A 13286-nucleotide genomic window follows, 5' to 3' on the forward strand; every position below is an offset into this window, starting at 1 on the left:
TCCAGACACCCTTGTGTCCCTTGCCTGTGCCTCTAGTCTAGTTATTAAGATTCCGACAGGGAGGGGTGAACACTTGGAGACTTTCATAAGAAGAGCCATATTGGAGAAAGACCATTGTCTGGCAAAGCCACCCACAGCTGCTATATTGCAAAGCATAATCCAAAAAGTGTACTTCTTCACTTGCATCTTCTATCAAATGAAAGAAATCAGCAACTGTAGCAGCGAGAGCTAGAAAAGTTGTACAAGAGGAAAAAAGGCTCAGTATTAAAGTCTGACTTTTGACAGCCAGAGAAAAACTTCTCTGCAAATAGACATGACCCAGGGCACCAAGAGTGCAGGATACAGGAGAGAGTTAGCAGACAAGAGGTGGGCACCAGTCAGAATCTCACTAACTCATTCTGAGGAGGGCCAGGAAGTTAACACCTAAACTTCTGCACTTAATTGCAAACTATTGCATATACAAAAAATTGTGTTTAGTTTGTTATTTAAATATGTGAAATGATTTATTCCAAAGTGAAAGTGAAGTCACTCTAAATTTATCCTTTTGCACATAGTCCTGATAATGTTCCAACTTCAAAGAACACCTTCAGATATTGTTAAAGAGAGATATTGGAGCCAGGTGAACTCTAAACACCAAGGCATGGGATATCCAGCCCCTGGGCAGACAAGGAAGCAATACCTTTTAGAGGCCACTAATTCCTATCTAGGCCCAACAAACACCTAAATACATGGGCGCTTATTTTTCTCAAGGAAATTTTTTGCTTCATTCCTTATTCCTGACCGTTTTAGACAGGCAGGGTGAGCAGATAGCCAAGACGCACACAGAAAAGGTGCTTCTGCCTAGAACAGAGAAAGGCAGATCCAGAGTGATCAGGAAAAGCTAAATAAAGGAATTTGGACTACAGGGGACTGACAGAAGAGTGTCCCATGAGAGAAGAACATGAGCAAAGGGATAAGATTCAGCATGGCCAGCTTGTGATGGGAGTAGGCAAGTCCCAGGGACTAGAGTATACAGGAGAGATTGTGGAAAGCTGTTCTGTCTTTCTTCTTCCTTCATTTAGATGGGAAGGAAAAATAGGAAAAATGGGAAAACTGCTTGTCAAGACCATGAAAGCCAGAGGAAAATGAAAATACTAAGGGATGATATATGTTCCAAGGTTTAGATTACTGAAATGTTCTAAACATGGGGCTGAAGAAAATACCAGACGCTGGACCCAGGAGCTGTGACTGCCCTCAAGAATAATCAAGAGATTAGGGAACCGGCCGGGCGCTGTGGCTCACGCCTGTAATCCTAGCTCTTGGGAGGCAGAGGCGGGCGGATTGCTCAAGGTCAGGAGTTCAAAACCAGCCTGAGCAAGAGCGAGACCCCGTCTCTACTATAAATAGAAAGAAATTAATTGGCCAACTGATATATATATAAAAAATTAGCCGGGCATGGTGGCACATGCCTGTAGTCCCAGCTACTCGGGAGGCTGAGGCAGAAGGATCACTCAAGCCCAGGAGTTTGAGGTTGCTGTGAGCTAGGCTGACGCCACGGCACTCACTCTAGCCTGGACAACAAAGTGAGACTCTGTCTCAAAAAAAAAAAAAAAAAAGAGAGATTAGGGAACCACAGTCCCAAGGCCATAGTCAACAGATCCCTTCTGCCTCTCAAATAACCCTGAGGAACAGCGGGGGCAGGGACGGAGTTGCCAATCAGCTGTGCGGGCCACAATAATCATTTCCACGGAAATGTTCAATGTATGAAAGCTATTGGTCAACTGAGATATGACTCTCAGCCAAATAGGACCCTAAGTGAATGGACCTTCCTATAGGGTTCGTTGTCACAAGTTCATGAATCCTGGAGATCTTCTTAATAGTTCTATGGGATGGTAATAGGGTAAGCTCTAGACTCATTCTAACCTCAGAGGATCAGAGATTTTATTTCCTCATGACTACCAATCAATCACAATTCTAAAACTAAAGAAGATAGCTTTAAAAATTATTAAATTGTATTTATCAACTAACAAAGTACATTTTCCACTTACCTTAAGATCTCTATGAATTAACTGTTTCGAATGTATATAATCCACTCCTGTTGTTATTTGTTCAAAGAATTTCAAAGCCAACTCTTTGTCTAGTTTCTCGCTTTGTCTGCGATCAAGCCATTGCTCCAGTGTTCCTTTATCGCAGAATTCCATTTGGATGAAAAGACACTTAGTCTCTGGTCTGGATATAAAATTCACAGTATGTTAAAAGTAACTTCATTAAAAATAAACTTATAAAAATACATTTTTAAGAAAATTATAACTTATCTTCTTAAGAACCCCCAAAACATGTCTCAAAACAAAAATCTAAATGTAATAACTTTGAATCAAAATTTAACAAACCATTTTTTATTTAAGTCATAAGTTCCCAGATGTCCAGAGCTTTATTTGTTAAGCTAATTTGTAAAGTATGAGCCCGCCCATTCTTTTTTTTTTTTCTTTTTTTTTATTTCTACATGTATGGAAGTGTAAGGAGCCGCCCATTCTTTACTGCTAAAGATCCTTGATCATCTTTGCTAATACATAGGAATAGGAGCACTAATATAATGGAGTTTAAGAAAACCAGATTTCATTAATATATAATGTAATGTTGAAACAGTTTAATTCACCATCGATCTATTGAGCATCTATTTTGTGAAAGGTACAGAATGTGTACCTTGCCTGCACCTACACATGAGAAAGTGAGTTAGATACTGTCCTGGCCATCATGGGGATTGCAGTCTAAGATGAGAGAGGTAAAAGAAAAACAAACTTAAAACAACAGCACAAGGCAGGTATTCTAGAAGTGTCAACAAACTGCTATGAGATACAAGTTGGTACATTGATTTTTGCTAATCATGTTTTATATTTTTTTCTGCACTAAGTTGGCCTCAGTATCAATTTAAATTCTTTGTGTGTATATATATATATATATATATATATATTTTTTTTTTTTTTTTTTTTTTTTTTTTTTTGAGTCAGAGTCTCACTCTGTTGCCTGGGCCAGAGTGTTGTGGCATTAGCCTAGCTCACAGCAACCTCAAACACCTGTGCTCAAGCAATCTGCCTGCCTCAGCCTCCCAATTTTTTCTATATATTTTTAGTTGACCAATTAATTTATTTCTATTTTTAGTGTAGACAGGGTCTCACTCTTGCTGAGGCTGGTTTTGAACTTCTGACCTTGAGCAATCCACCCGCCTCGGTCTCCTAGATTACAGGCACGAGTCACCCTGCCCGGCCCTTTCGTATATATGTTGGCTAGAAAACAGAAAGAGGTAGTCAAGAATTTGCTGAAAGCTGAAGAAGTCCTGTAGGCTGATGGTCAATAACTTCTGAAACTGATGACAAAGTTCTCAATTACAAAGGATGGAGATGGGGCTAGAGTCAGGAGACAGCCAATGAACTGCCCCCCCCCATGGCCTCAGGATTTCAGGGAGAGGACGGTCCCCAAGAAAGGCTGAGGGACTTTCAAAGGTGGATGCCAGCCCTTCAGAATCTCCAGCCCTTGGCAGTGACTTAACTGAGACAAAACGTGAGAGATGCAAGTGGGGGTGCTCCCCCCACAGCTCATTGTCTTAAAGTTGTTACCACTGCCCACCAACCACCGTAAGTGGTGTAGCTGCATTCTGGAGAGACCCTTTGACTGCCCACACCAATCAGGGGCAGGAGGGATGAAGAGAAAAGCGTTGGCAGCTGAGGAGGGAGCCCCCAGATGCGGCATCCGCATGTTGAAACTTTCTTCACGTGATGGCATCCGCGACCTGTACTGAAGCCAGGCACAGCTGCAAAGCTATACTGTCAACAATGGAGTCAGGAAAGCTAAACCTGAGATTTTACAAACAACTTAGGATGTAAAATAGGTTGTTTTTTGTGGGTTTTTTTGAGACAAAGTCTCGCTTTGTTGCCCAGGCTAGAGTGAGTGCCGTGGTGTCAGCCTAGCTCACAGCAACCTCAAACTCCTGGGCTCAAGCGATCCTCCTGCCTCAGCCTCCCGAGTAGCTGGGACTACAGGCACGCGCCACCATGCCCGGCTAATTTTTTGTATATATTTTTAGTTGACCAATTAATTTCTTTCCATTTATAGTAGAGACGGGGGTCTCGCTCTTGCTCAGGCTGGTTTTGAACTCCTGACCTCAAGCAATCTGCCCGCCTCAGCCTCCCAGAGTGCTAGGATTACAGGTGTGAGCCACCATGCCCGGCCTAAAATAGGTTTTCAAAAGCAAGTTTGGATCCTGGAGAGGAGCAAAGAAAAGGCTGTCATTATCTCCTTACCTGCAGGATGGAAAGATAATAGTGTCTCTTGGAGGTGGTTGTGATTATTAAGTGTGATGATTAATGGCCTCATCCAGTGGCCCACACATAGTAAATGATAGTTTCATTCCATCCTGTTATGGCTAGGAGAATTTTCTTTTTATAGTTACCTTGAATAATTTGTGCTCTTCTCGGATTCATAGTCACTATTCGCAGTGCTGTAACCACCGTTCTCAGGATCATAATCAATTCCATCCCAACAAGCATGGTAGTGAACAATATTTACATGATTAAGTTTCGCCAGCGCTTTTACTTCACGCTCTACCTTCCTAGTTAAAAGAAACAGAGAACATGAAAGTATCAGGATACATCCCTGACAACGACTGCAAAACACCTCATGTAACAGGACACCACTATCTATACTCCCTTATCAAACAGTAGGTTTGGTTCCCACTCAGAGTTTTGGAATGGAAGCTATGAGACTCAAAGGAAAAAGTGAACATACTGGGGAAAAAAAGAAAAAGCTGTTTTCACTCTCAGCATAAAAGAAAAAGCAGTGACGTAAATAGTTCCAAACAGCAGGTAATTTAAAAATCACTTGTAGTGGTCTTTGAAATGCCAGTGATACAATTTTTACATTACATTTTACATTACATTTGTTTAGACTTGTGTTAAAAATCTTTGGATTTGACAAGCAAACCTCATTTGTACAGCAAATGTAGATAACCCAGGCAGCATGGAGAATCTAATTCAGGATTTTCAATGTGGGGCAAAAATACACAGAGAGGAAAATTTATGCAGAGACTGCAGGAACTTTATAGGGATGTGCTGTCAAGAACTAAAACAATTCAAGCTAAATGGAGTAAATAAATTTGAGATTTCAAAGATGAGTAAGGATAAGCAAACATTTTACAATATTAATTTTTAATTTAAAAAATGCCATAACTCTATGACATAAATTTATAAAAATAAGGAAAAAAATAACTGTTGGCCACTACAATCCTAAAACAAGTTGTTATTATTTTGGATTATTGCCTTTTTAAAAAAAATTTTTTTTGTAGAAACATGATTTCATGATGTTCCCCAGGCTGCTCTCCAAACCCTGGGCTCAAACGATCCTCCTACCTTGGCCTCCCAAAGTGCTAGGATTACAAGTGTGAGCCACAATGCCCAGCCTGGATTATTTCTTTCCTTCTTTCTTTCTTTCCTTCATACTTTCTTTCTTTCTTTCCTTCTTTCCTTCTTTCCTTCCTTCCTCCCTTCTTCCCTCCCTCCCTCCCTCTTTCCTTCCTTCCTTCCTAGTGCTATGGTATCAGCCTAGCTCACAGCAAACTCAAGCTCCTGGGCTTCAGCAATCCTTCTGCTTCAGCCTCCTGAGTAGCTGGGACTACAGGCATGCACCACCATGCCCAGCTAATTTTTTCTATATATTTTTAGTTGGCCAATTAATTTCTTTCTATTTATAGCAGAGACGGGGGTCTTACTCTTGCTCAGGCTGGTTTCGAACTCCTGACCTTGAGCTATCCTCCTGCCTTGGCCTCCCAGAGTGCTAGGATTACAGGCATGAGCCACCACGCCCAGCCTCACACACACTTTTAATTGGTGCATTTAGATCAGTAACATATACACACACATACATACATATATAAACATACAAATAAATACATTATTGCTATTATTGTGAACAAACTGTTATGTGTTAAATTAAATAAGAAAAATAAAAGATTTTATTTTCACTTATTTCTTCCCCAATGCTTTTCTTTTCCTTTCTTTTCTTTTTGATTTTTTCAGTATTTCAAAATATTACAGGAGTACAAACAGTTTTGCAGCACACAAAATTCTAGACTGGCAGTTGTTCTGTTTAAGAAGACTGAAGATGGGGCCCAATCTCTTCTGGCTTGTAAGGTCTCAGTTGAGAAGTATGCAGTTAGCTTGATGGATTTTCCTTTGTAATTTACTTGATGTTTTGGCCTCACAACTTACAGGAGTTTCTCCTTCATCTTGACTTTAGCCAGTATGATGACTGTGTGTCTTTGTGATTGGCTCTATGCAATGAATCTCCCAGTTGTTCATTGAGGTTCCTGTACCTGGATGTCTAAATTTCTAGCAAGACCAGGGAAGTTTTCCTCAATTATTCCCTCAAATAGGTTTTCCAATCCTTGTGCATTTTCTTCTTCACCCTCATGGATGTCTATGATTCTTATATTTGGCCATTTTACTTAATCCCCTATTTCTTGTAGGCTTTGTTCATTCCTCTTAATTCTCTGTACTTTATTTATTATTTTTTTGTTTCAGCATATTATGGGGGTACAAAGGTTAAGGTTATGTATATTGCCCTTGCCTCCCCTCCTCCCTGGAGTCAGAGTTTCAAGCATGTCCATCCCCAGGTGGTGTGCATCCACTCATTACGTATGTATATACCCATCCCCTCTTCCCCCCTCCCACCTGCCTGACACCCAATAAATGTTATTCCTATATGTCCACTTAGGTGTTGATCAGTTAATACCAATTTGCTAGTGAGTACATGTGGTGCTTATTTTTTCATTCTTGTGAGTTGACTTTTGTGAGAGGTGAAAGGTGTGGGTCCTGTTTCAGTCTTCTACATGTGACTTAGTAGAATGGGTTCCAGCTCTATCCAGGAAAATACAAGAGGTGCTATATCACTGTTGATCCATGGTATACATATATCACATTTTATTAATCCACTCATGTATTAATGGGCACTTGGGTTGTTTCCACATCTTTGCAATTATGAATTGTGCTGCTATAAACATTCAAGTGTAGGTGTCTTTTTTATAGAGTGTCTTTTGTTCTTTTGGGTAGATGCCCAGTAATGGGATTGCTGGATCAAATGGTAGATCCATTTGTATCGCTTTAAGGTATCTCCATATTGCTTTCCACGGAGGTTGAACTAGTTTGCAGTCCCACCAGCAGTGTAGGAGTGTTCCTATGTCTCCACATCCATGCCAACATTTGTTGTTTGGGGACTTGTTAATAAAGGCCAGTCTCACTAAAGATAAGTGATATCTCATTGTGGTTTTGATTTGCATTTCCCTGATGATTAGAGATGTTGAGCATTTTTTCATATGTTTGTTGGCCATTATTCTGTCTTCTTTTGGAAAGTTTCTGTTCATGTCCTTTGCCCACTTTTTCATAGGGTTGTTTGATTTTTCCTTGCTGATTTTCCTGAGTTCTAAATAGATTCTAGTTATCAGCCCTTTATTGGATGTGTAGCTTGTGAAAATTTTCTCCCATTCTGTAGGTTGTCTGTTTGCTTTAGTGACTGTTTCTTTAGCTGTGCAGAAGTTTTTTAATTTGATCAGGTCCCATTTATTGATTTTTGTTGCTGCTGTGATTGCCTTTGGCATCTTCTTCATAAATTCTTTGCCTAAGCCAATGTCTAGAAGAGTATTTCAAATGTTTTATTCTAGAATTCTAATAGTTTCACACCTTAGGTTTAAGTCTGTTACCCAGTGTGAGTTGATTTTTGTGAGAGGTGAAAGGTGTGGGTCCTGTTTCAGTCTTCTACATGTGACGATCCAGTTTTCCCAGAACCATTTATGAATAAAGATTCTTTTCCCCAGTATATCTTTTCATTTGCTTTGTCAAAGATTAGTTGGCTATATGAGGATGGTTTTATGTCTGGGTTCTCTGTTCTGTTCCACTGGTCAATGTCCCTATTCTTGTCCCATTAACAAGCTGTTTTAATGACTATGGATTTGTAGTATAGTTTGAAGTCTGGTAAATTGTTTTTATTGCCTAGGATTGCTTTTGCTGTACAGGATCTTCTCTGGTTCCATATTAAGCATGAAATTACTTTTTCTATATCTGTGAGAAATGATGATGGTATTTTAATAGGGATTGCATTGACTCTGTAGATCACTTTGGGTAGTATAGACCTTTTAACAATGTTGATTCTGCCAACCCACGAGCATGGTATGGTCTTCCACCTGTTTACATCCTCTACCACTTCCTTCTTCAGTATTTCATAGTTCTCCCTGTAGAGGTCTTTTACCTCCTTAGTTAAATATATTACTAGGTACTTTTTTTCTTTGTTGCTATTTTGAAGGGAATTGAGTCTTTGCTTTGGTTCTCACTTTGACTATTATTGGCATATATGAATCCCTCTGATTTGTGTGTATTGATTTTGTATCCTAAGACTTTACTGAATTCATTTATCAATTCAAGGAGTCTCTTGGTTGAATCCTTGGGGTTTTCTAGATATAATATCATATTGTCAGCAAAGAGTGAGAGTAATCCTAACTAACTGAATCCAGGTGCTTATCAAGAAAATAATCCATCATAACCAAATGGGCTTCATCCCAGGGATGCAGGGATTGTTCAACATCTGCAAATCTATAAATGTAATTCACCACATAAACAGAAGCAAAAACAAAGACCATATGATCCTCTCAATAGACGCAGTAAAAGCATTTGACAAAATTCAACATCCTTTTATGATAAGAATGCTTAACAAAATAGGCATAGATGGGGCTTACCTAAAAATGATATAAGCCATGTATAACAGACCCACAGCAAACATCATACTGAATGGGGAAAAATTGAAAGCATTCCCATTTAGAAGTGGAATAAGGCAAGGTTCCCCACTATCTCTGCTTCTATTCAACATAGTGCTGGAAGTCCTTGCTATAGCAATCAGACAAGAGAGCGGAATTAAGGGCATCCAAATGGGAGCAGAAATGTTCTTGTGACTGACTGAATTAATTTGAAAGAGTTGTCTTCAAGCTCTGAGTTTCTTTCTTCTGCCTAGTCTAGTCTATTCTTAAAACTTTCCACTGAGTTTTCTTCATTCTTGTTAAGTAAATCAATGAAGAAGGAAAAAGCCTTGTTTTGATGCTGAGGAGGTATAAGGATCTTTCAAATGCAAGGCGTTGTCCACAGTGACAGGAAGTAGGTTTGTTTGACCGGGATGAAGAGCATCTAGCACTCCATGCCTGCTTGTCCTTTGCTCATACCATTTTCCTTAGCCTAGATTCCCTTTTCCATCTCCTTTTCTATTCTTTGAAGGATCAGTATTGCCAATTACACACCGTAACAATTGTAAGAGAGCAACAGGCAAGATTGGTGAACTCGTGAAGACCTTTCTATGTGTTTTCCTTCCTGAAGGAGTTCTGCTATGCAGTGGGAAGAAGGGGGCAGATAATACAAAAGAAAACATGGGAAGCAATGGGTTATAGTGGGAACACCGGATTGGCATTCCAGCGTGGATGAGTTCTCAATCTCCACCTCATTATATACCGTGTTTCCCCAAAAATAAGACAGGATCTTATATTTATTTTTCCTCAAGAAGACACCCTAGGGCTTATTTTCAGGGGATATGTTACTTTCCCCTCAAAGCCTCAGCTTGCAGCATGCACAGGATAGCCAGGACCTGACAGGAGGAGCTGACCTTGTTGGTGGGGCTGCCCACACCTTTCTGATCACCTCTGGTCACGATGGGGCAGATAAGAAGGGCTGCTCATCTTCTTTACCTCTCCGCAACGAAATGCATGGATTGTGCAGATATGCTGCGTAGCCACGCCCATCACTAGGTCTTATTTTCAGGGTAGGGCTTATATTGTACACATGCTTAGAAATCCTGCTAGGGCTCATTTTATGGGTAGGTCCTATTTTCAAGGAAACACTGTAGTAGTGTCCAAAGACAGTCATCATCAATTCCTTCCCTTCCCCATACATGCATCCACCCTTCAGATTAAGAGAGGGAATCTATTTGCCCTTCCTTTGAGCTGGCTTTAGTGACTTGTTTAACCAATATAATGTGGTGGCAGTGACATTCTAGGACTTCTAAGACCAGGTGACTTGCCACATCCTATTCTCCTGATGACTTGTTCTGGTAAGATCCTTGAAACTCAGCCTTAAGTTGTGAGAAGCCTAGGCCACATAATGAGGCCATGTGTGTGCTCTGGTTGACAGTCACAGCCGAACTTTCTGCCCACAGCCAGCGTCAACTGCTAGCCAGCTTATCCAGCCCAGTTGAGCTTTCAGACGATTCCTGACTACAAACACCTAGGAGATCCCATGTGAGAACTGCCAAGATGAGCATAATCAACCCACAGGACCACAAGGTATAATAATAAATTGCTGTTTTTGAGCTACTGCATTTTAGAGCAGTTTATTATGCAATAATAGACAATCAGAACAATTACTAACTAGCTTTTACCTTAGACAAATCAGTTTGCTTCTTGCATCTCAGTTTCCTTATCTGTAAAATAAAGAGGTGAGCCTAGAACATCTCAAAGGTCACCTTAAACCAAATAATTTTATAGCTTCAGTTTTCACAACAGCCTCAAAAGGATGATCAATGGAATATCCATTTTTTTACTGAAATAACCGCAAAGTTCAGAGTAAGCCAAGCTCCTCTTGGCAGAATGAAATGTTTGAGGATCAGAAAGAAGTAAATGATACACCAATAAAGAAGAGGGAAACATAAAAGAGAATAGTGCAAGTTCAATATACCTTCTCATTCAAAAAAAGTAAACATTTACTACTTACTCGCTATTATATTTAACACGCTTAATGACATAAGTCTTTCCATCGATTCTGTGTTTTGCTTTGAAAACTTGGCCAAATCCACCTGTGCCAATTGGTTCTATTTCTTTAAAATCGTTGGCAAACCTTAAAGACAAATACAACTGTTATTCTGAGATTCAGTGTCCACCCATCCCTCCTCCCCGCCACTTTCCCTGTAAAGGCACTTGTGAAACGGACTGTATAACAAACGTGATTCACTCTTTCTAAGTAAGAAAGGTCCCCTTGACAGAAACTCTTGACTCTTAAAGGGCAGTCCCTCCTCATCCTCCTCCCATGGAGAGTCCAACATAACAGATCATCCCTGGGAGTCACAGTCAACTCCTGGCTGTTCAAGAGCCATGATAAAGAATCCTATCACTCTACTTCCACTTCCACTTATAAAAAGAAAAAAAGAAAAAAAAAAAAAGAATCCTATCACAAGCATAAAATATTAGAAAGAATTGCTGTATTGCATGCCACAGCCACCACCATGCTCTTATAAGAGAAATGGGCATGTGCATATGCTCTGAGCCTGCCTAGGTTCTTAACTACCTGGTTTTCTCTTCTCCCTCATTCCCCACATATCATCACTAAGCCCTGTCAATTGTACTTCAAAAAACATATCTCTGGTATCTGTCCACTTTTCTCCACTATCCAATATCTTCACCCCAGCCCATGCTTCCCTCAGGCTCCTGCAATACCTTGACTCACGCAGTACCTGGACCTCTGCCTTTCTGACCTGCCCTGCTCCTTTCCATGGTCCACACAGCAACCAGAGGGATGGAAGCTGAGTCTGATCGTGGCTCAGCTGTTGCCAAAACCCTCAAACAGCTCAACCTTTGCATTCAGCAAAAACCAGAAAGCCCTTAAGTGGCCTGCAAGGTGCCACATGACGTGGCCCCTGCCTCCCCCTGCAGCCTCATCTCATGGCGCTGTGCCCTGCTCACTGTACTCCCAACACACTCCAAGCCTCCTGTCTGCTTCTTGAGCACTCAACATCACTCTTCCACCCTCTCCTTCCCACACCCTCACCGCTCGGTGCTAACTCATCCTTCAGGCCTCCCCATAAATGTGACCTCACAGGCTTGCCTCACCTCTCACCCTAAATCCAGGCATCCTGCTTCCATTCTCACCATGCCATTGCTTTCCCTTCAAAGCTCTACCCACAGTTTGTAATGGCAGATTTCACATGTAATTGTTCATTTAATGTCGCTCATCCCCACAAAACTCCATGAGAGCAGGAGTTTGTTTGTTTCTATTTGTTCCTACTATAAACCCAAGGCCCAGCACAGTGCCAATTATATATTAGATGCTTTACAAATATTTTTTGATTCTTTATTGTTTTTTAAACTTATATTCAGTGTCCCCTGTTGCAAATAGGCCTCCTTCTTTTTAGATACTTCATTTAAACCCAAATACCCTTTGAGTATTTGGAGGAACCTTTTTTTCAAGTGAAATCTGGTATGGAGCTAGAAAACAGAAAACAAATTCCGGTAGATCAATTCTGATCCCTATAGAAGTACTTTTTAAAAAAAAAAATCATTGGTTTGCAGGAGTATTTGCTTTCAATATTAAAAATCTTCCACAGATGCCAGAGAAATGTACATAAGCATCAGAGAGATCTACATGTACCACATTCCCTTTGGGTTTGTCTAAATCTTACTTCTCCAAGAGATAATGATCCTTTGTAGGGCTGATTTTCCTATAACAATTAAACTGTTCAGGTAGAAACATAATTTAACCTCATAACAGGCCCTTAAGGACCTTCTGTTGAATGAACAAACATATCCTTAAACAATTCTATTTCAGAGTTCCATCTTACCTGACGTCCACAGTATACTCGTTTCCATTCCTCCCAGGAGGCCAAAATGTAGGTGCCAAATTTCTAAAAAATAAGAGTAGAATGTAAAACTGAAATAAAACTAGAATCAAATATAACTTGTTCAGAGTAGGTTATATGCCTTGCACTAGGCTTTTTATATTTTGAGTCAACTATTAGAATAACAGGGTAGCAAGTGTTAACCCTTTTTCTTTATAAAACTATATACTTATAGTTCTCCTCTGTCTTCTAATAATGGTTCATCCCTTTCCTGGTTCCTTTTCTTACCTTAAAACACTCATTGTTGACGTGCCACTAGCCTCTCCTTTTCATCCTCTGGACTCAAAACCTCAGGAAGAGCACCTCCTTGCACCCTCATTCTGACTGTTATTCCCTACTAGGGGATAAGCCACATGCAACTACAAGTTCAAACACCACCTAAAACTGAACATATCCACATTGCTACCTTCCCTCTAACCCCTCAAGTCTTCTACTTCCTTAACACCATCAGTGCCATGGTTCTTGACTGTGTCCCATTCCAAACAGAGCAGTCTTCAACTCCTGTCTCTTGTACCTCGTCTTCATGATCTCACCCAGATACTGGACTCTAGCCCCTCAAGTCACGCCTACTCTTCTTTCACAGTCTCTCTCACCAGCGCTCCTCGTCCCTCCTCTGCCGC

At 40.5% G+C, this 13286-nt stretch overlaps 1 protein-coding gene across 4 annotated transcripts in view; it reads right to left on the reverse strand.

Moving 5' to 3' along the window:
- The window catches only part of EIF2AK2 (eukaryotic translation initiation factor 2 alpha kinase 2), a 39972-nt gene that overhangs the window by 10834 nt on the left and 15852 nt on the right, over positions 1 to 13286 (reverse strand). For all 4 annotated transcript variants that reach the window (XM_012788435.3, XM_076000668.1, XM_076000669.1 and 1 more), the window contains exons 9-12: positions 12610 to 12672; positions 10770 to 10892; positions 4427 to 4585; positions 2028 to 2208 (exon numbers count right to left, since the gene is read on the reverse strand). In XM_012788435.3, the coding sequence (XP_012643889.2) occupies positions 2028 to 2208; positions 4427 to 4585; positions 10770 to 10892; positions 12610 to 12672 (526 nt within the window). The remainder of the gene's footprint in view (positions 1 to 2027; positions 2209 to 4426; positions 4586 to 10769; positions 10893 to 12609; positions 12673 to 13286) is intronic.

Source organism: Microcebus murinus, chromosome 3 (assembly GCF_040939455.1).
Source record: "Microcebus murinus isolate Inina chromosome 3, M.murinus_Inina_mat1.0, whole genome shotgun sequence".
Taxonomy (NCBI): Eukaryota; Metazoa; Chordata; class Mammalia; order Primates; family Cheirogaleidae; genus Microcebus; species Microcebus murinus.